This window comes from Nylanderia fulva, unplaced genomic scaffold, assembly GCF_048542155.1.
Source record: "Nylanderia fulva isolate GAGA-0341 unplaced genomic scaffold, ASM4854215v1 Scaffold9, whole genome shotgun sequence".
Lineage (NCBI taxonomy): Eukaryota > Metazoa > Arthropoda > Insecta > Hymenoptera > Formicidae > Nylanderia > Nylanderia fulva.
Genome location: NW_028191026.1, coordinates 3,741,124 through 3,766,486, shown reverse-complemented (window position 1 = coordinate 3,766,486; position 25,363 = coordinate 3,741,124). Strand labels below are relative to the sequence as shown.

Here is a 25,363-nt window from a genome sequence, read left to right as displayed (position 1 = left end):
ACGGGATCTTTAAGATAAACAAGATACGATTAGAAAGACACGTGGATGCTCTTATTCTGCCTTTTCATTTGCGTACATTGCATCTTTCGTATATTTTTCTGCGATCAGAGCGTTCTTTTGCCTCTTGTTAATCTAAATCTACTACTGGTTTTCTGACTCTCTTCGCGAAATATTTTTTCGATAAATCTTCATTTATTAGATACATAAGTACAGCAAAAATATACGACGGCACAAATAAAGTTTTAACAGAGAATGTATATAAACCCATAATTAAATATTTATCTTGTCTACGGCGAGAGAATAGAGTGTTATTTTTTGAGTAAATAAATCACCTATTATTTTAACTCATCGCGAGCAGGTACAAGCTTAACATCACAATTATTTCTTTTTCGAAGGCGTCTCTTTCTCATCTTCCGCGTATAAATAATTTTTATAATTAATTCTTACTTGTAATTATATCTTAATCGCGATGTAGTCACGACGACCTCCCAAAATGCGGGCGATGATTTAAACGCAATAGGATGACCAACGCGTCCACCTATTTGTGTGTCAAGCTTATTTGTTCTCGTTAAAAATTTTTAGTTCCCCAGTCCGTGAGATATCCACACACTAATTTGCCTCAAGATTCGAACGCGCGGCGCGGCGTTTGGGATTTTTAATCAGATGGGCGTAAATTTTATCCACTGCCGTGATAAATCCTACCGTTTCTCCTTTCATCGATTCCAATCTCGCGTGGTCGTAGCTGATGCTGAGAAAGCAACTTGACCACCAAAAAATGCGACGCGACTAATGCTATTCTGAAATAATCTACGCGCCCGATTCGATAATTTAGAAGCTTTACCATTTCAGTTGAAAAATGTACACCAATGATTACGCAAATACTAGGGCGATATAAATAATTCATGAATTTACAGTTTACTGCGAGATGTCTTTAGATAACCGTATAAGAAACAAAAATTTCATAAGAAAGAAATTATCAAACATTTTCTCAGAAACACTTTAACTCGAATGTATCTTGACACATTCCTTAGAGATGTTTGCGTTGTCGTAATCAATTCGCTTGATTCGCACAAAATTTTATTGCGGTTATCAGCCACTTTTATCCCGGCTACTCATGCGAGGAGAGATGCATGTCTTGTGTCACGTAGACAATATTATGTGACTCGCAGATTTGGCCTCGAAGGACAGTTAGTGATTCTTAGAACGAATTAATGAAGGACGGACGAAAGTTCGCATCTGGCGATTCTCGCCAGATGATTCAGATTCTCGAAATATGTATCACGCCTACGCGATGACATTGCATGCCGTGCAAATCGACACGTACGACCATATGCATTTTGCCATTCATGGTTATAAGTTAAAAGATTTTAAGTATTTTTTTTTTAATTTTTTTTATAATTAATAATAAATAATTATATTTTTAATTTTTTATTATTAATAATAAGTTGAAAGAAGATAAAAAGACAAGAATTTGAAAAATTAAAAATGTTAAATTTAAAAAGATGGTAATTTTATCAAGAAATATTGTATGAAAAAAATTATTAGCAATCCTAAAACGCATTATTATAAAATAATGACAAATGCAAAGCCACATGCGACTATAAGATCTGAAATTAGACATTGGAAAGAGAATCTTTCCCTTTTTTTTCCTCGGAGAAATGAAACATTTTACATCTTGCAATGTATAGAGAATGACATGGTAGTCGATATGCGTGAAAAAGCGCAGACGCTCAATTAGAGCGTTGACGTTCGTTAACAGAAGAGCTCGTTAACTGTACTACGACGTGCTACATCTGTAAATCTGAGTATATCCATTATCACCAACACGGGCGTGTATTTTACCGGCGGCTTATCGCGTCGGATACATGATCGATCATCGCTTTTAAGCGTGCCAAAAAATGAGTATATGCATTAACGAATGAAGGCAATTATCTTTGAAATATCAGATTATGTCAAACGCTTTATATATCGAAATTTACGCAGTCACACCTAAAAATAGTAAATATATTGCTTGTAAATTATGTAAGAATAATAATAATAATAATTCATTTATATCTTAATTAATTTTAATTTTAACTTATTTTACTTCATAATTTCGGAAAGAGATTTTATTATAGTCTCTTGATTTTGTATTCTTGAGTTTAATATAAAATAAAATCCAAAGTCATTTTCAATTAATAATAATTAATTTTTAAATAAATTTCCGGTAAGTTTCAATTTGTTTTTTTTTTTATTGTCATCGCATCGTTTCAATTTCCTATCTAGTCGCGTCCGCAAAACTCACGAGAATGTTATTATAATATTTCTAACATATATTATATGCCTATAAATTAACATCACCCACAAAAGCAACAGCACGCGATTGAGTCGAAACATCTGGATACAAAACGCGCACGAAACGACTCCTAACTTGTTTCTTGAATCGAATTTATAATGCCAATAATTTATTTTGACATCGCGACACGTTGGCCGAAGATGTAAACCACATCGGATTTCTAATGTCATATTGAAATTTTAAAATTAGCAATAATATAATGCACACATCGAAGGAAGGTCGCCGTGAAATTTTACCAAGAAATACTGAATCTGTATTTGATTTTCTTTAAAAAATATATTGCGCGCAAGAGAGATAAAATATAGAGAAAAAAATAAATCAAACTTAAAACTTGTACGTAATTTGTTATATAAAATATAAAATTACTCTATATGTAAAAATAGATATAATTATTATAAGAAAAAAATACTACTGTCGAATTTTTTCTTTTTGCAAAATTCTAATAAACTCTAGAAAAATACTATAATAAAATAATTCGAATAATAAATATTATAATAAAATAATTCGATTGGAAATATTGCAATAAAAATTTTTCTCTTTCTTCCGAAAATTCAAACAATGATGTATCGTATTCGATCAATTGATAACTGTTTCTTGAGCTACATGCTCCATCGATCCTTAAAAGAGTTAAATGTGAGCAATCGTTTTCTAAGTATTATTAATCTATGATGCTTGTCTGCAAAGCTTGTTACGATATCACGTTGATACTGATAATGATGGCTGGATTAATTCTAGCAATCGGTATAAATCAACGAATAAATCGATTTCCATAGACATTTCTACGCTTCCCAGAAATTGAGGTCACTGTACGTTAGTGTGCGAATTTTTCTGCGTGCGATGGCAATTTGAATAAATTATTAAATCTTCCGATAAGAACCGTCGGTTTGTCGATGTATGAAGCTTATTGTCGCAAATCACGAGTTTGTATCGCAACGACGTCGTAAACTCGTGCTCATTCCGATGATAAATGAATCTACAATCGCGTAATATGTATGTACAACACGAGTTCAAACTCATAAAAATGGAAAGGATAAATTCTTGCAAAGCGCGAAATCGTAATTGATGCTCGTATATGTCACCGCGATTTGCGTTACACGTTAAAATGATTTTTATCGTCTCTCTTCGTATCTTTTCGCTTTAAAAAAAATATATATATATATATTAACATATATATCTCATTGTCAGTTCTCCCTGCGTTTGGATAACAAGTTACAATCGCACAACATTTTTTTCATCTCTTTTGAAATAAATGATACGCTATTCGTTAATGTTAGTGTCAGTTTATAATTGATACTTTGCAGTAGTAGTAAATTCTGTCGCAAAATAATAGAATATAATACCAGAAAGACATGTATACAAGATCTTGTAAAATATAAATAGAATAATAATCGTAACATAATTAAAACCGACGTCGAAATAGCGGGAAGAGCTGATGCCGAAATATATTAACGTCAATTGTAGTTTGTTTCAAGACATAAGATTAAGTGCAATTAAGGTATAATTATTTCTCAATCGATCGCAATTATGTATGTGTTACATGCAACGATCGATAAAAGAAAGCATATACTTTGAAACGTGAGAATTATCCTATTTATATGTAATTCCGCGTGCTACCGTGATATTAATCACTATCTTGTGCCGCTAAATTTTCATGTAACTCTACATGGATTTAACACTGCATGTTATTATTGCTATACAATTCCCTCAATATTTTTTTGACACGCTAATTGAAATTATAACACGGCACGCGATCTTATTTAACTCGGAAATTTAGTTTTAAATCTGCCTTTACGTCAATATCATCGTTCATTTAATTCGTAATAAGCTAATCTTCAAAAATATTACTAAGCTATCACAAATATCGGATGCATCATTTTGTCATAAACCGCGCTCCTTGCATTATCATTTAATTATATTTCATTAATCGCTAAATGAGACTAAATGGTTACGAAGGTATCGTAGCAATAGGCACTTACTATTATTTTATGACATCGCCTACTTCGCGAAATTGCCGGTTCTGGCTGCATTAAACTTCCTTTATCATACTTGCATGTCTTTATAAACTGGCTTTATAAATGATCACTTATGCGCAAAGAATCGAAAACGTATCTCTTATACCTCGAATGACTTATCCGCGAATACCGATCACAAACGCTATCATCATCGATGTTCTTAGGTGGCAAGTTACGCTTAATTGATGCCCTTCCGGCTATACAGAGAGCTTTATTCTTAATTAGTGCGTGTCGCAATAAACGTACAAGGACTAGAATCTACGCAGATGCAAGATGAAATTTTACGATCCCTGATTTCAACCTGCTTTGTAAAGCCGCGTATTTAGCGTTTAATAAATCGTCGTAAACGTCGGAAACATGTTTTGATGACACTTCTGAGAAAATTATGTCTGCCGACAAAGAAAAAGAGAGAGAGGGAAACTTGGATTTCGAATTAGATATTATTAAATTCAAACAAGTGCTGTGATATTTTAATAACTAGTTTCGGAGCAAAAAATTCCAATAAGTTAAACTAAACAGTAAAAAATATTCTGACATCTCGAGCTACGAAAATTTATTTGCCTTCTGAGATATCTTGAAATTTCTAAATAATTTTTTCTATAGATAATTATTTGTTCTGAAAAATGATTTTTAAATCGAAACAATAACAAAAAAAATTGCATGAAATTAAATGGAAAAATATAATAATGCTGATTTCACGATAAATTTGTACATTTTTTTTGCGTCACAAAATGTACTGAAAAATGGAAAATAAATAACGGATTAAAATATAAATATATAATCATTTTATAATTTATAATTTCATAAATGAAATGAGTTTATATAAACGTTTAGTTTGTTAAGTAAAACGGAAACTTATTTATGAATCAATAACTCTATTTGGACGAGTCATTGGCATTCGCTGTGCGTCCAACGCGTTTTGACGGCGGTAGTCATCTCGCAGAGAGGTGCGTAAGTTATTACTTGGCAAAAAATCGCAGGCATGCACGAGATATTCACGCTTTCGTGCACAAGCCACCGTGGTAAATGACGCGACTAACACGCCGATGCGTCTTAGCGACGCAACAGCATGTTTAATCGCGATGACAGCAACACGTTGGATGGGCGAGAGAAGGAAAATATCGTTGGAGACACTCCAGCCAGTTTAGCCAATCATCCATTTAAAATCAACCTGCGCTGCTTCTTGTCGAGTCAAGTCGATTTTAAATGCACACTTCATAAATTGCAGGAAACTGAATAGTGTGAAAAATTATAACAGCTGCTAGAGATACATATTGATACACAACGCGCGATAATCAGACTATAGAGGTGAAAAAGAAAAAAAAATGAAAAATAATTTTTTATCTAGATTCTTGACTATCACAAATTTTAATATATCACAAACATTTTTCAACCAAATTTTCGAACAAGAATTAAAAGTGTCGCGTTTAGGGTTCATGCCTCATATCTTTTATTCTATTTAAATATGAGAGGAGCCTCGTTATACATTCTCTGTCCTGTAAATGTGTCTAATGATATTTTTTCTTCTCGCGAAAAAATCCATAATTTTCTGCAATGAAAAGTGAACTCGTCGCATATAAAACCAGGTCGAATATGAAACCTGCTACTCCGCTCGTCGTCGCTTTAATTACGCGGCCATTTATGCGTGCACGTACCTACCACCCGTCCCATCATTTTGCAATATCAGGCGAAAGGAGAGCGGATTGAGAGAGAAATTAAGAGACCAAGCAATGAATTACCGCGTTGAACACCCTGTATTTAGTTCACGCACCGCGCTACAGGTGGTGAGATACATACCTATATATACATACCTGTATATACGCGATCGCGTATCTATTCGTTTTGCGATGTGAGATTGTCACGTCTTTAATATACTAATCGCACGATTACGTCTGCCGCGTATCCTCCAACAAACTATTGAAAAATTCAAATGATTAATGTGTAAGCTGCTATACTTGTATAAGCAAGCACGTATTCTGTTAGTGTCGTGTTCCGCGAGATGAGTCCGGCCGCGGATGAAACACTATGTAACTCCTTCTTCCCGAGAGAGAAATCTCGAAAAAAAAAAAAAAAAAAGAAAAAAAAAAAAAAGAAAACGAAGCAGGAGAGGCGAATCGACTCCGCTCGTTCTCGATAATTCATTTCATTTACCGGGGGCCCTGCGTTCAGATAGAACGCAATCGCGTTCGCCTCTATGATTCGCGCTAGATCGTGTCACGCACATGTTTAATACGCGCCCCGACGTGCTGTATAGGAGCTTTGAGGAATTAAGATGATTACAGCTGTAAGTGCTGCAACTCTGGTACTCTGTAACAACGTTGCAGCCGCTCGTCCTGCTCCTGCATCTTTTCCGAAGGAGTTATTCGGGGGCAAGAGATCGATCATTATTCCCGATAATTCATTTCACCGATCCTGTCAATCGCGCGTAAATGGACGTTAAAGGCAGGTCTTACATAGAGGCGATCGCGTCGTGACAAATAATTCTCGATCGACCACGTCAAGCTTTATCGACGGTATCAATATGCCTCGCGTCGACGTTGCAGTATCTCTGCGCGGCTGCAATTGCAATTTTGCGCTCCGACTTCATTCATCAAAGCCAGACAACGCCAGCTCGAGCAGCTCGATGGACATTGACACGTTCGAGATAAACGTTCATGAATCACGAGCCGGCTGAAAATACGTATTCATCGCACTCAAGATTGAATCATTAGAAGGAAAAAGACTCCGCGAATTAAACATTCAGAGAACCTGTTCCTTCCCGATCGTGTCGTTGAATTCTGTTCTTTGTATTCGAGAAATATGTATCGTTAAACGCGACCAGATCTTTCATTGTCGTATAATAAATAAATGAACTTTACGAAAAGAAAAGAATCAACAAAATTGACAATAATCATCTTTTTCAGCGATTTTTCAAAGGACATCGGTATCGAGAGGCCAATTAAGGATTCAAGGCGTAGCGACCTGTCTTTATCTCTGTATGGATTCCTGCGGTCTACTTTATGGTTCGGTAAGTAAAGCTTTTTTTCTTTCATATAAAACTTATTTTATATAATAGCGACTTCGATGCTTCAAAAAACATCCGGACAGACAAACTTTCTTTTTCCCAATCTTTCCGTATTTTTTTGAATAAATTCCACATTAGTATTATTATACATATACCAGGGTTGGATAAGTTGATGATTCTTTTAAACTAAGTTAAGTGAAAGTTAGTCGCTTATAAAATTAATTTAGTTATCAAAAGTTAATTTTTAAAAATATTATCTATATTAAATTAGAATTTCGTTTGTTAATTTTTTTAAAATGTATAATAACGAAGAAATTTTGTTTTTGATATAGAAATATATTTTTTGGTAATTACAATTGATGACAAATGCACATAAAAATTAATAATACTTTAAAAATACGTTTATAACTTATAAAAAAACAATAATGATATTCAGAGATAAAAAAATTAACTTGGGAAAAAAGTGAAACAACTAATTGAAATTAAAAATTAATACATTTTAAATTAACTGAGCTAAGTTAAAAGTCATTAACTTTTAAACTTTTTGTTATCTTTTAACTAATGAACTAGTTATTAGCCAATCCTGTTATATACATAATATTAAATTAATTAATTCTATTAATTATATAATGATCTTAAATCCCTATTTAATAGATATATTATATGACATGTTGCTCTCTCGGTAGGCACATTTTCTCCGACTCTTTCAAAATATTCCCTGTTCATTATATCTCTTTTGCCGCAACCTGATCTTATGCTGGTCGAAGTACACGCGCTCGTAAGGATAAATAGAAGAAGCAACGAGAGTCATGAAAAATGTGCCTCTCGATCGATGACTGCTTATAATCAACCTGTTCTCCGCACGCTCGTTCTTTCGAACATGCGAAGAAGAATCGTGTTATAATCACACCCTTGGCGATTGTAATTTGATGTTAATAAGCGCACGAAAGCTTCGATCGCTTCTATATAGATATACACCGACGGTAGTTGAAACATAAAACTCTAACTTAATTGCAAAGCTCTCTCGTAAGCATCAGCCGTTTTTATTTATGTCGACTTCATACAAACTTATATTGAAGTTACAATATAAATCGCGAATTAAAACAAAGAATCCAAATATTCGCGTCAATTAAAAATAGAGACGGCTAAGTCGAAAATTACAAATAAAAAATATCGTCCTATTTCGAAAGTTAATTTCTTTATAAAGAAAGTTTCAGCTAAAGCTGATAATATCGCAAAAATTGTAATTGCTATAGAAATGTTTATAATTGTATTTACACCAATAATTATAATTTACAATTAGTATTGATTGCATTATCGTGAACAATGCGTTTTATGAAAATACGTAAAAAGAAGTCTCTAATCAAATTATATATTTTTCGGTCATAAATTCTATTCGCTAATGATTATCAATATACCCTGCGGGTTTTCGCGCGGACCGATAAAAACTTGAGAAAAACTTTCAATTGCTCAATCAACTATAAAATTCTAACTTAATTACAGCTCATAGGAACTTCATGAATATAAAATATATGATACACGCCTGACCACTTAAATCAGAGCTTTGAAAAAAAATTGCCAACAGTGATGGAAGGAATATTCCGTCTTCGAAAACGCTATTTTTTGATCGCTTTTGAGCTATGAGTCGATTAAAACACGTGATGTGCATTAAAATTGACTGATTATAACAAAAATTATATAGGGGCAATCTAACAAAATTATAAATAGAAGGGATGCTTGGAATGTCGAGTGTGACATTAATCCACCGATATTTTTATAATAGCCGTTCTTTCCTTATATAGAAGGTATCTCAAGAAATCTCAAGCTTCGTCTTAATGACATGTATTAAATTAAGAGAGAAATGATGCTTCGTTGTTACAAGACGTGAACATCAAGTTAAATTATAGGTATGATATTAATAATCAAAAATTTGAAAAGCTAATTATAAACTTCAAATATAAAATAAATACAAAATTTTGTTTTAATTTTATTTTATAATTTGATATTTAAAAATTTTATATTTTTTGTATTTTTAATTTTTCTAGAATATATGTACATAATTTGAAACGCCATTTGAAGGTGTATGATCTGTAGCCATTGCTACATAGCGATTCATATTCCATAAGTAAAAAATGAGTTAGGAATTTTAAAAAAATAAATTATACTCACGAAAGAGTCTCGAAGAATTAAAACTATGTGATGTTTGCAGAGAAAATACAATTAATTATAATCTCAATAAATTGGATTTATTTCTTTTAATTCAAAGTGTTTGTATCAAATAAATTTTCTACAGTTGTAAGATCAAGATCAATAGCAAGATTTTCAAAAAATCCAGAGAAGCAGTTTTAGCTACTTCGCGATCAACCGTGAAATTACATTTAATTATAGAGAAGCGCACGTAAATATGAAACTCTGCTACGCTTTGAAGAATTCAAGCAGAAGATCCGGGTACTATTATCGCTCTTGTTGTTATTAAGAAAAATATTGACAATTTAAAGAAATGATCGAACAAATAAAAATCATCTATTGCCTGTTCATATAAAATGCACGATAAAATAGAAAACTTTGTATATTGTTAAAAATTTTGAATTAGCAATTGATAAGCATATTTAAAATTTGAATTCTACAATAATTTTATTACACTTCTTTCCTAATAATAGAATTAATTATTTGTTGTATAAAAATGTGCTGTCCCTTCCCTTTAAAATGCATTTACGTAATCGTTCCTATACTCGGGCAAAATCAAGAATTGATGTTTCGTTATACGCGAAACGAAAATAATCTCGTTTTGTCTCGACAATCAATTTCAGTTTTATTGCAAAGCGATCATACATAGAGGCCTAGCAAGTAATCTTTGGTTCCAAGGATCGATACTCTGTTTCAGCATGACTGTAAGTGATGTATCGTCTCATTTATACCGGTCGTATCTACCGGCATGCCGGGCATATCTTACCTATGATTAGGTTGATCGGCTTTATTTCCTGTTTACACTGCTCCAGGTGGTAGATAATTAAAGGATAAAGGAAATCTCGTAGTTCTCCTTAGATTCATTTCTCTGCGATATACACGCGTGCATAGAATCTGATATCAATCTTGAATTTCTTACCCCATTTTTATTTTAGCCTTAGCAAATACTTGTTACATTTCTGATTTCGATATAATTTTTCAAGAGATCATAATACCCTCGAAACACTACAAGTTGACAATCAAGTATCATTTTACTATATCTCGCGAAAATTATAAGAACCGCGATTGTAAAAGAGAAGCAATTCAGTGAATAAGGCATCACGCGTTTGACTCTTGAAATTTGTCTCAATAATGGACCGTAATAAGTATTTATTATCGCATTTCCATCAATATCATTCTTTGTCACGTGAATGTTACGTATGTATGTCAGTATTAAATTCGAGCAGCGAGACGTAGTTTTGCCTCCCTGAGATTTGCCTCCCTATATCTGTGGCTGAAAGAAGTAGCAGAAAAAGCAAGCCGCGGAATGCGAAACACTCGGCAGTTAATCGGAAGCGAGAAACACGAACGAGAAAGCCGGTCGTCTGATTATCGGTCTAACCTGGAACCTACCAGCGGATGCAAATGGAACATGCAACGCAAGATACGTTGCCCGGCAGATACGTTGCATTAGGTCAATAATAGATCCGAAGGTCTCTCGCAGAAAGACCTCGTCATCGTCATCGTCGTCATCGTTATTGCGCTGATTGAATCGAACACATGTTTGTTCGCGTCAAACTCGTTTGATCGCGTAATGGTTTATCCGGAATACGAATAAATTCCAACACTGATGAGGCAAAAATCGACGAACGGAATTCTGAAATACGAAGTATGCGAAAATTGACCTAATTGAAGTCGTTATGATTTCTTCATCTTGCGTGAGGAGTAACAGCATCGAACAAAAACGTAACTTGATTTATGTATTCTCGATCTTTAATAATTCTGGTGTAAATTTCTAATTTTTTAACTATGTCGCTTTTATTGAATTTATTAAACTGATACTTTGCGAAATATAAAATAATTGTAGATAATTAAGTTGAGAAAATCTTGAAAATTAAAGTTAGTGCACGGAGATAATTTTCTCTTAGAATTTAACCTTAAAATTAATATTCACCGCAATAAAAAATATTAATAGATACATAATAAATTTTACTATGTACATAGTAAAATTAATCGAGTATATTTTATATCTTATTGTGGTAGATATTAATATTTTTATTGTGGTAAATATTAATCAGAATAAGCAAAAGAATATTTAAAATAATAAGATTGTAAAGATTAAATGAACTGTCACTGTAAAATGTAACAAAATAAGGTACTTCCGAGTAATCGTTATCTCTTTAAAAATGTAGCGGTTACGTCTCTTATAAGAGTCTTAACCATGAATAATTTCGGCATCATCGTGCATCCTCAAGGCAACTTATATATCCACTTTTCTCCTCCTCTAAAAGACCGAAACATCGCTTCACACCTCACCGGCAAATTGGATCCGCCGAAGAGTCGTGTCTACCAACGTTGTCGGCATCCTTTTGCGGTTTAAATCGGGGTCAATTTGAAAGTTAAACGAACTCTCTCGCGCGGCGCGGATACTCTCTCCTTCACGCGGCCGATCCCGAAAAAAAATCCCAATTTAGATGGATGCAAGGTCGGTACCTTTGATGGCGTAATCACAATGAGAGGCGCCATACCGCGTGTTCGTAACTTTAAATATTACCTTGTTACTTGGAACTTCTCACTCTTACGGCCATTCGCACGCTTTTCTCATGGATGTGAATAATTTCAGTACTTTATACATTTTTTTCTATGTATATAATTATTTCTATACTATACTTTCATATAATATAAATATACATAGTCTGACATTATATCACATCACATCTATTGTGAGATAATGAGATTGTTTGTAATCGATCTAAAACATCGCTTCAATAAAATCTAATTTGTAAAATTATGAAAAATATTAAATCGAAATCGAAACAATAATGCATTACGCGATTAAATGACAAACAGATATTTGTAATATTTTTTATAACAATTTTGACATTTATGGAAACAGAAGAAACAAGATAGATTTATTTCTACCCGCGTTTGAATTCTTCCAACTCTTTTCCACCTCGCGAGAGCATTAAAACGATCGATATTTTTTCGCATAAGAGCAGGTTTGCAGCTTGCATGTACAGAGTCGTCCTTACTCTGATTCGACCCTGCGGGTCCCCGAAGATCGCTCGATAATGCGAGAGGCGCGACTGTGCCGCCCGATTCGAAACAATCTCATCGAGCCTATCTTTTTTAGACGCTGGAAAGTACGAGGTACCGCCAGTAAATGATTTGACACTTATAATTGCGCTCTCTTTTAAAGACACGTCAGCGTTGGATAAGAAATTGCGCGTCCGCGATCGATACAATCGCAATTTCCCGCTCGCTATATATTGATTAGCGTTTCAGAAATTCGATTTTTCATTTGGTAATTGAATGTTGCAATTAAGTGCATTTCAACAGAATTTCCAATTTGTAAGACTGAAAGACCTATATAATTACATATACATGGCAATTTCTTTTTGCAAAAATTAATATCTATAAAATGTCACCAACATCTAAGGTTGATGATAACTTTCGCGTTTCAACGATCAAAATTTTGATAAAATATTATAAGAGATTAGAGATTCAAAGCACATCCTAACTAGACGAAATTATTTAATATTAAAAATTACGCACACAAATTTTCATGAAAATATTAAATAAATATTTTTTCGACAATTTAAGGAATGTATTTAAAGAATGAAATTATTTTCTAACTTCTGTGTATACATTAGTGCTTCCGATGATTGAAATAGAACAGATCGCTACCACATTCCAGAAAGGAGACAAACTGACTACTAGACAGACGTTCTGCATGAACGAGCAGACGTATTGAAGACAGCTAATTAGCATACGAGAGCGAAATTATCAAATGCTTCTAATTGGTATATTTGTTATTATAATGATTGCAGAGCTTGTCGACTTTCAAGAAGCATATGAAAATATACTACCAGCTTATTATTTGCATGAATAAGATGCGTAATTGGTATAATAATTGGTATAATATTGGGTTATAATATTGGTATAATATTTAAGATTCACTTGAGCCAGTTTTCACGGACGACTCGTTATATTATTATATTTTGGTTAATTATGCATGATTACTATAATACAATCCGAGATAAGTACTTTGTATTGACCAAATCGAATTATATTAAAGTACTTTTAGAACGTGCATACGTTTCCACGAGATCAATTTTCTGATTATTCAGCAGCTTCAAGAATAGCGGAAAAAAAGTCGACGAGTTTGAAAAAAAAACGGGGGACTATCACTGTACTCTGAATTCGAATTCAAGACGTCTTATAACTGGCTAGCACTTAAGCGATTCTCCAGTAATCTAGCGACTACCCGGCACCTACCACTTTGAATTTACTTCTCCTTTTAAATTCTTGCGCGGAAAATGGTTACGGCAAATAGACGGACAAGTACGAATAAATGCGACGTATCATTACAGAAAGAGAGGAGGTTTTCTTTCTTTCTCTCTCTCTCTCCCTCTCTCTCTCTCTCTCTCTCTTCTCGTAATTTTCTGAGAATTGAGCACGTATGCGAGCTTGCAATGACAGTCGATCTGTCATTGTCAAAAAAATATCGCGCATAAATATGCTGTTATGCAAATATCGCAATATGCAAATATGTAGGAAGTAGGTATACCAAATTACACTTATTATAAAATTGTAATCAAGTCTATATTAAATGATTTATAGGAGGCATCTCTCGATCCTTTAACATTTTAATCAAAGAAATATTAAAAATAATTTTATATTCACTTCTTCTTTTGTTGTTATTTAAAATCATTTGAATGATTATTTTTAAAAATTCATCACCGTTTCAGAAAAGTCAATAACAAATAAAAAATAATTAGGTTTAATCAATCTTAAAAACAAATATTAAACTTATTTTGTTATTGAATTACATAATAACTCAATATATTCGCTATTATATACATAGAGTAAAAGAAAAAAAGGCTGTACTTCCTAGTAACTAAGTTTACAATGCAGTTACTATATCGCGTGAAGGATTGCGATATTTCAACTTCTTGCTGATAAACGAGATGAAGTTTGCGTTAAGAACTTCAGCACAAAATTATCTCGTGCTTCTCATCGATTACACGCGCAAAATAAATTCTATCTCGGAACAAGGTGAATTAATAAAAACAACAGCGCAATTAAGTCAGGTTTAACAGCGGCATTCTTCTTGCAATCTCCATCCATTTGCACGTTATGAGAAAGAAATGTAACAAGAAAATAACGTCTGAATAAAGAGTGCCGCATCTCGGTAAATACCTCAAATTCTTTCTCAGATAAAAGGTGATTCAAAATGAGCATTCATGAACATTCACGATATCAATCTTTGTATAAATTTTCTTCTATCTTTTCTAAGTTTTTACATTTATAAATACAAGAATGAGAAAAAAAGTTAATTGATTCATAAATATTACAAAAAGAATTATTTTTTTCATTCGAATATCAGCATACGTATTAATTTTTAAAATTACTAAAAATATATTTTCTGGAGTTTAAAATTATTTCTGAGAGTACCTCTTGTTGTAAATACATTCATTATTATTTGGATATATTTACTAAATCAAAGTAAATATTAATTCCCTTGGAAAGATTGGATAACAAAAATTCTTTGCTCATACAATTTTATTAAAAAGAGGATTGGCCTGATTTTTTTACCTCAATTTAGCCATGAGTGATTTTCGTGCAAATTGTAGTGGGGAAATTATGTTACGCTAAATTATACTGTACGAAAATTGACAGTAAATTGGTCCGCTGATTATCTCGCATTCTTGTTGATAAAATCTTTTCGAAGCCATGCATAATCATTACATAAAGTTTGACGACTTATAGTTTGAATATTCATTTAAATGATTCTTAAATATTTGTGTGTACGTCATTACGCATTATATTTCTATAAATAATAGGCCAGTAGTAATATTTCTTTTTTTTAAACAACAAAGCGTTAATTAAAAAAAAAATCATGTATGATATCTATACATCATCTAGATTAAAAATAAAAATATTTAAGCATAATTGCCTTTAAAATCTCCATTTATTTTCATTTGATTTTTAATTCATTTCGATAATAAATTAATCTATTTACATGCAAAATATTACTTTTATCAATTAAATTATGAATAGTTCTTTATGTTTTAATCTGTACATATATTAAAACCGACGAAGAGTTAACAGCATTAACAGATGTGCATATGCATTGCTTTTTCGCCGAAAGGATGGTTATTCTATGAAGCGTCATGCTTCGTTTCTCCGTAAAGACAGCTCGATGGTTATTGTTTAAGCAAATAGCGGATAGTTGAAAATAACTACAAGACAAACTGAAGGCAGTTAGAAGTGCACGAATATCCAGAAACATTCGAGTCAAAGTCTATTTAATATGATATAAGGCAATGTTCTACATATATGAATGTTTTCACTATAAAAAAAGATTACAAAATTTGCCCAATTTTCTGTTAAGTCTAAATATTATAAAATTTACTTCCTGGCATTCATTATTCATATTACTTACTAATTTACAAAAAAAAATAAAATTTTATTAATTTTAATTTCTTTTTAATTTTATTAATTTTTGCAATAATTGTCTTTATTTAATTCGAAAGTTAGATGTAATTATTCTTAATTTTTTGTTTTCTTAAAAATAGCAAATCGATCAGACTTTGATTTAAGTGTCTCTATGTAAATCAAACCACTTGCATTTGATTCAGGAAGTTCTCGGGAAGAAGATTGCATCGCAGCAAGATAGCATCGCGAGGTTGCGGTCGATTTCCACGAGAAACGAAGCGCGCGCGCGGGACCCAGCTAATTATCTTAAATACTTAATTTGTACCCCGTGGAATTTTTGAGAATTCTCGCCGCGCCCGCGCAGTTTCAAAGGAGGATCTTGGCGAGAACGGAAATCGGAGGGATATGGAAATCGCGTCGCGAAGATTACTCGGATAAGAGATCAATGAAATTTAGTTGCACGAGCGAGTGATTATTTTTTATACACTTGTGTGTGCGTGAGAGAGTCACGTTTCTGATGCCGTTTTTGAATCTATTGACCTTTGCTTTCAGACTGGGAATTTTCTTAAGAGAAATGCAAGTTCCTCTCATAGGCAAGAATATAATACCGATATTTGAAAAAAAAAAAAAAAAAAAAAAAAAAAAAAAAAAACATAAAATAAATAATGTGAAAAGAGTAAAAAGATGGTTGTTCCAAATAGTATGAATAAAAGATTTCAATTGATGAATGCATATAAATTTTATGAAAAGAGTTTTAAAATAAAACTGGGCTACGTACATTAATTTGCATAAGATGTATTTGCGCGAAGCTCTAGGTGAAATAACGTTTCACTTGGATTCTCTTTTATCTACTTCCTGTACCACTTTGAAATCATGTATCGCTCCGAGCACAAAGATACTTATCGATGTCATAAAATAACCTGCAGCGAGAACTTTAAATCGGATTACGCCATCGTTCCCACGACGATGCAAATGTTCAGCATCGGTATCGAAGATGCACATGTATACCGTTTTCCTACATTCGAGTTATAATTCGATCGGTACTCGATTCTCCACATCTATTCGCGAAAATATTGAAAGTATAACATTTAAGAACCATCTGACCTGAACAAAACGTTTGCAACTTCTGGACATATAAAATTTTTTATTTACAAATTTATAAAAGACGGAGATATTCAGAAGAAAAAACAAATAAAAAATAATTATAAATAATTATATACATTAAGTGTTGAAGCAGAAACATCAAAATTGTAAATAATTTTTTGTGTTTTGAGATATTCAATATTAAATATGAGAAAGTAAGAAAAATTAGAAAATTAAAAATATTTTTAAATATTAAAAGGAAATATTCGTCATAAAATTTAAAATTTATAAGAGTTTAAACTGTTTGCGAAAAGAGCTAGAGTTCTATCAATTATATTGAAATTTCGAAAATGAGGTTATCGTTAAACCATCCATTTTCCGCTCTACGAACCCATAATTCGTTCACCCTGCGGCTTCAGCTCAATCTTAACCAGCTATTCGCTGGCGAGAACGCTATGAAACGCTTGATAATATCTGGAGGTAGTGCAAAGGGAAGTGCGAACATCAGACAGCGTCATTTACTTTTACATTTCAACGACTCTCGATTGGATTGGATGTATCTTATTGCATATACAACCAAGTGTATACATATAGTACATACACACACACAATATCATTTTAATATTAGAAATTATATTTGTATTTGTCATATAATAAAATCATTTATTAATTTATTTTGTGTAATTTAAAATAATGATAAAATTCTCAAGACAGTTTATTAAATTATTATACTATAATATACATATCAAATCTTGAAAAAATCAATATGTAAAAAGTTTGTATTATATAAAATATATTATTTGCAGCTAATTTTTTGACTAATTAAATAAATATCTATAAAATAGATTATATTCAACGTTCTATGATTGATTTCGTGGAATGATCCGATATCGCAAATTCCGATATCGTAAAATGATTCCTACGACTGATATACATTTACTTGATACGAAATTGCTTGTCAATTCCGTGTATCAGTATTTACCCTTCTCCGTCTGATCTCGCACAATGTGAGAAGCTCTACATCGAAGTAGCAGAGAAGAGGGCAAAGATATGAGCGTAACGAGGCTCGCCCACGCAATCGATAAGTAGTGCTGCCGCAGGGTCTCCCTTGATGAGACGCGCGATTCCAGACCAACCTTTATCCATCGCGATAGATAGTAGATGTACATAAATTAACACGCGGGCGAAGCCGGAGATAAGCACGAGTGGTTATAGCGGCTCGGTGAATACTCAAAGCAATTCGAGTCTGTCTTTTCCCTGCGGCTCTCTAGACGACTCACGATTCAATAAAATATCAAACGAGCCGGATAAATAGCGATAAAGCTCACTGAAGCTTTTATCCCTACCTGATTTGAATTTTACTATTAGATATTCGATTGTCCGCAATGCACAGTGTAGAGAAAAGAATTTGAAGATAAATAAATATATCGTTGATAAAGTATTATATATGCCTATTAATTTCAATATAACATTTATCTTATTGATTTTGTATTTTATATAGATATATTCTAATTATTATTCTTATATTAATTGTTAAAGAAAAGAATTCGAAGATAAATAAATATATCGTTTGATAAAGTATTATATATACCTATTGATTTCAATATAAAATTCACATCTTATTGATTTTGTATTTTACATAGATATGATATCCTGATAAATTTTACTAGTGCGGGGACCCTACTAAAATTTAATAATAAATTAATATATTTTGTCTAGTCATCAAATAAAACTTTAGAAAAAGTTAGGAACGATATAGATAAATAAATATGTGTACGTGAAATATAATTATAATTTTATTACAATTATTTGAATTTTTCTGATCTTAATCTTAATAAAGATCTTTAGTCTTAATATACAAAGAATAAATAATTAATAATTCTGTTTCGAATCTTTTATAGGATAATCATATAGAATGTATTATATTATGAGATAAGGTGATCGCATTTAGCATTGAATGCGCAGCCCGAAGTTTCACGTTGGTCGAAAACAATTCTCGACCCTTGTTTTCGAACGTCAAACAACAGCAGGGGGTTGTTTCTCGTAGCTCGGCCGGCTTTCAGGTTTAATTAGCCGCCGGCCTTATCGAGAAACAGGGTGTCGCACATAAATACACTCAGGCGACTCCAGACTCGTTGATCCCGAGATGAGTCAATTCTCAGATTTTTTTTTCTCGCCGCGAAGCGACCTCTTTTTTTATGATTTCGGCGCACATGTGCGTCTCTCACGTGACAATTGGCCAATGGAAAACTGATGTTTCTTTTTTGTCTTGCCTGTCAGTTCTGTCATCGGTGGATATGTAAACTCTACAGATATTCCAAAAGGGGTTTTATTGCGCTCTCACACGGAGAGCACAATATGTTTTTACAGTGTTTTATTAATAATTTACGGCTTATAAAACGTTTGAAATAGATCTGCTTACAGAAATTTGTTAGATATCATCTTGCTTGAAACTTGCACAAATTTGGAGAATAAAATTATATTTATTTTTAAATATTTTTGTATACTCATTTTTTGTTAAGACTAAAGATCTTTATTTAAGAGTAAAATCAGAAATTCAAATAATTATAATAAATATATTTGTTTTATATTTTTAATTTAGAAAATTAATAGAATAAGAACTGTAATTATTATCAGAATTAAAGAATATTTCGATTATATTTGAAATATTTATAAATACAGACACATATATTTATATTTATATGTGTAATTAAATCTAGTCTTAACTTTTTATAACTAGAAATATAGAAAAAGATTTGTAAAAATCAAATTTGAAAAATGATTATTATGCTTGTAATAATTTGTTATAAATATATATTAATATTTTAAAATAAATTTTACTAGCACAGATGCTAATAGAATTTAATGATATATTGATATTTTGTCTAAATAGTCATCAAATAGAAATTTTTTAAAGCTAGAAACGATGTAGATAAAATAATAAATAAGAGTTTCGTATCTTTGTGATTATAATTTCAGAAACAGGTTTTAGTAAGACATATATCTATCTTCGACTATGTCCTTATAATACATAAAACATATGCATGTAACGAAGATGCATCTCAATTCATAAATTATATTTCAAATCAGATATTTTCTTCATTCTTTCATCTGTAAAATTACTTTCAAAAATATCAAAATTCGATTTCGGTTCTGATATTAATATTTGTTATTGTGGTAAATATTAATCAGAGAGAAGTTCTTATAAAATTCCTCCAACACCATATTAAATTCTACGAGAAAATCTCTATCCGTGTGAAATTCTTGAAATCAAGGAAATTAATTATATTCCAGAAAAATTGGTTTAACCACTCAAACCCTCCTCGACAAAATACGCACATTAAAGCGTAGCAAATATGACGATTTGGACAAGATTCGAAATCTCGCGTTTGATTTATCGAGATAATCAAAGGTTAATCCGTGAGAACCGTTCTTCCCGAGCTTCTCGCGGTTCCAACTCTCCGGGATGAAGTTCTCCGTTCGATATTTTATCAGCATCCAATCTGGGTGGATTCTCGTTAAAATCGGACACGTCCCTACGTCCGATCCCGTCGTACATCAGGCCCGTGCGAGCACCCACGAGGAACCACATTGGCCCTCTCTTTTCCCGTAATACACGCACACGAATACCATTACACGCTCATTCTCTCTCGAATCATCTCCTTCCCTCGTGTCTAGTTGTTACAACATAATTCAAGTCGCCGACATGAGCACAAATATTATGATAGACGGCCGTTTATGCGCGCAGGTCCGTGTCAGATGGGGAAAGGGTGAGACCCGAGACAGACTCGCTCTCTCGAGTTCCATCTCGTTTCGGAGACCAAAAGAACAAACTCGGGAGAGCCCCTCGCAATGACGGGGTCGACTGGCGGCTTGTGGGTGACTGGTGGGCGTTCGAATACATATCTCTAAATAATTCTACAGAGGCGGAACGCTCGCGGCTATAATCCTTATTCTCCTTCCTCTCGGAATTCTCCAATTTTCGCCCCGTAGGAATTCTTCCGATTTTTACAGCCGCGGGAATCGTCGCGCGAATAGGATCGTGAATATCAATTTGATTCGCGATTGAGCCAAATCGATAGGCTTCGGAATTATAAAAGTCACAATCTCGAGAATTTCTAGCGGAATTTACGGCAATTGATTAAAAATGATTTCAAGTCGAGAGAGTAAAGTCAAGAATGATATTAATAGTTACTATTTAATAAATTTTTATTAATAAATACATATTTTTCTTAATTAATTAATTTTTTTAATACACGACAGCTTTAAAATTTTAATTTGCTATATTGTACTGTACACATGCAAAATTTTATTTTTTTCTTACAACGTCACATCGATCAAAATTATGCCATTATCTGATATGTATTTAATAAGTGTGTCCGAAATACGCACAAAATACGAGATAGTAAAGTCAAGAATGATATTAATAGTTACTATTTAATAAATTTTTATAAATAAATACATATTTTTCTTAATTAATTAATTTTTTTAATACACAACAGCTTTAAAATTTTAATTTGCTATATTGTACTGTACACATGCAAATTGTTATTTTTTTCTTACAACGTCACATCGATCAAAATTATGCCATTATCTGATATGTATTTAATAAGTGTGTCCGAAATAACAGCGATAGTCCTTCCCTCTTTCATGCACATATTACACGCGAATTTTATTCCCAAACATCTCGCAGCAAGATACTCGTCTTCTCCGTGTTTGACGCGAGAAAAAAGAACCGATTACTTGGGCCGCCGCTCGGGATTAAGAAGACAATTTGACGGAAAGAAGATTAACCACGACGCGACGCCGTATGACGCCGCTAAAGGACTTGGCTTTTCGTTCGGTGATGCATCTCTCACGCGGTGAACATCCTGAACATTAACGCCGTATCTCGCGTTACTTTACGATTTTTCTTCTGGCGTTTCACCGTCGTCGAAACGAGAATCACGAGAGCTGTTCTGGACCGTGATCCCACCGGCACGTCAGTTCGCGACCGCAGACCCAAATACCAAAGGCCGTAAATCCGCTCGTTCGAATATTCCGCACGATATCTCGCGAGACGCGTCTCTCGAGACGATGACGACGACTTAAAAAAATCTTTTATCAAAACTAGCGACTTTATCGGGAGAGGAACAAACATCGTTTCGCATTTAACTTTCATGTCCGGGATCGCCAGCCTGTCTATATACGATTCTCTCTCGAGAATTTCGTTTCCCGTAACATTGTAAATCGATTACATCGCAATAAAAACGTGCACGTAACGGTCGTATGCTAAATTCGTTCCATTTCAAGCGTCTTAAACATATAGATGATAGGGACGAAATCTTGTTTGTCACGCGCGCGAGAGAAAAAAATCGAGGATCCGTTTCTCCTTCGAGGGAATATAAATCTTCCCGCCGACCAGCGTCTATTTGATGTATATCGGGAATCGAGAAATTTCTTTGAGAGCGCGCAGATTTTTGTCATGAAATTATTCTATTAACTATTATTCGAATATCAAACGCGATAATTCATAATTTGTCATAGAAGAATAGCAATTGGGATATTAGCATGTCAAGTCGGGAAAAAATAAATAAAAAGAACGTGATATTCTTGCATGGAAATTATAAGGTCGCAGAGCATGATAAACGTCACCTCTATTATTAATGTCTGAAAAACCGTTCGTGAAAGATGTAAATTTGATAATATCGTAATTACGTATGTGACTACATATATAATCAAAATGAAAGATTCAATCCGATGATTTATGATTATTGACGCGCGGCGCCTGTATTCACTTTGAATCAGCATCCAATAACGCAATTAAATCACAAATTGGATTAGACGTAACGCCTTCCTTTTATCGATATAGAACAAATTACCGTGACGCGATTATAGAACATAAATAAATAAATTTTATCCCAGCGCGGTTTCCCTTCATTAGAATCACACAATTCACATACGCAATACCATATCTATATCTTATTCGGTTATTTCTCATCACTTCGATTAAAGAAAAAGATGTGTGAAGAGAGATTTATTATTCGTAAAAGAATAAACATAAGACATTTTAAATTTATGATATTAATTTTATCGCAAATATCGAATTAAATTATAGAACACATAAATATTTGAAAAAATTGTTCCAACTGTTTCAAGTTAATAAAAAAAAGAAATTTTAATAGGAAAATTATTTAAAAGGTGAAATCTGAATATAGACATATAATGATTTAAAAAAATACAAAAAAGTTAATTTTCTTCCAGCATATTTCTTCATGCTATCGAAAACTAATTATTAGCGTGTACGAATATAATTTTTATTCAATTGTTACAATTGAAGAGAATAAATAACTTAATATTTTGTGAGTATGTGCATATCAATCCTGTTTTAGAAAATGTTCTTTAAGTACTGATAATGGCGATCCGTTATCAAACGATATAAAGAATGATCGGCAGCACTTTTAAGGCTCTTCCAACAACTGGTTCCACGTGTACGTGCAAATATGCACGTACACTCACTGATTCTCCCTCTCTTTCTCAGCTCCGTAATTACGCGATAAAGGATTATCCGCAATTCATTATCATGACACGGCCCTAATTATTATCATCAACTTGATTACACCTCGTTAATTGCACGGAATGAAACACAAAGCATCTGCAGCCTGCGCTTTCGAATTACATCTTTTGAAGAATGTCGTTGTATTAAAATACAAAATGACATAACTTTTATATATCTTAAATATTTTATATATCAAAATTTAAATCAAAATTTAAATATTATATAAAGTAAAATATTTATTTTTGATGTTATAGTACTGCTAGTAAAATGTGTTTATTTAATTATGAGTTGACATTATATTTGTCTAAGTTAAAAGCTTAAAGTGTTTAATATAATTACACAAACACTAAATGGATTTTACTTGTTACTAACAAATAAGTTTATGAAACTTGCATAATGGAAATTATGAATATAAAAATTATGTATATATAATAATAATAATACGTATATACAATAAATAGACAGGGGGATTTCACTTTCGAAGTGAGGCAATTCAATAAGACGCATTATTATTCATGTATTACAAGCCGAACATTATTAATGTCAGAACAATTATGAGAAAGTAATAATTGAGAGAAAGTCGATACACACACGCAGTGTGTAATATGAGATTTAAGTTCCGAGTTTCAGCTGTCAGTTTACAGCTAACAGCTGACCGATTCTCCCTCCCTTGACAAAAGCCTTTAAGCATCGAGTCACAGATGCATGCAGAAGTGCACGAAAGCACTTTCTTGTTTTAGAAGACAAAAATAGAACCACAAAATAGTCAGATAATCAAGCAGATTCTTCAAAGTGATATAAGTATGAGCGATTTAATCGTAATTCTGACGTGGAAAAACTATATCTTTGCGATCATTAGAGGAAAATTATTTTCGAGAAGTGGTTAATTGACGAATCATCGACGAAATGTCACCGAGCGATTATTTCAACAAATAATTATTATTCAAATAATATTTCTGTTAGAAATACATTTATTACAATTTTATTATATTATAGTTGAGTCTAAAAAAAGTAGTGCTCGTTAGTATCTATATTCTAATAAATATGTGTGAAAATATATTGAACGTATTAATAATAATAGCCTCAAGAAATCGAACAAGATATGTGATTGATCACGTTTCTTTATTTTTTATCTTTTGCATTTCATTAACCAGCTATCGTCGTTACTCTTTTCTTTTCTAATAATTAATAACCTGGGAACAGATATTTATTGATCCTCGTATCAAACACCGATATAATGCTTTGATAAGATTCTGTATAGCAAAGCTTGTAGAAAATTTATAATTTAATTAGTTTTATGCAATTTTTTAATTTTCTTTTCTTTTCTATAGTATTTTAATCACATTTTCTTAAAAAAAAATTAAATATGTGATTAAAAAATTGATTAAAAAAAGAATGAAGAAAAAAACATTGCTTTGAAGCTTTGTCACAATTAACTTTCAAAGAAATTTTACTTTCTTCCAGATTTTATAAATTGTACATATATATATATATATATCAAGTGACATTTTGACATCTTTCCAAAAATTTGAGGTAAAATTTTTGCATACATTATACCGGTGTACATTATTCTTGGCATCTGCATCGTACTTCCGCTATAGTTAAAATAGCTGCCAAAACGGACTTGAGTCATTGTAGCCAAAATAGTTTGCCAAATTTTCTAAAGGAATTGATGTTTAAGCTTTATAAATTTCAAACTTTAAATAAAAAATCTTGATTTACATAAAAAAAATTTACGAGATTTATTATCGTGTATAATATTTTTACAATATATGATAACCACA

General features: G+C 32.4%; 1 protein-coding gene across 3 annotated transcripts in view; it reads left to right on the top strand.

The window, feature by feature from the left end:
• Positions 1-25,363, top strand: part of LOC114929964 (uncharacterized) — a 127,801-nt gene that overhangs the window by 93,885 nt on the left and 8,553 nt on the right. For all 3 annotated transcript variants that reach the window (XM_029301692.2, XM_085489683.1, XM_029301693.2), the window contains one exon: positions 7,251-7,354. In XM_029301692.2, the coding sequence (XP_029157525.1) occupies positions 7,251-7,354 (104 nt within the window). The remainder of the gene's footprint in view (positions 1-7,250; positions 7,355-25,363) is intronic.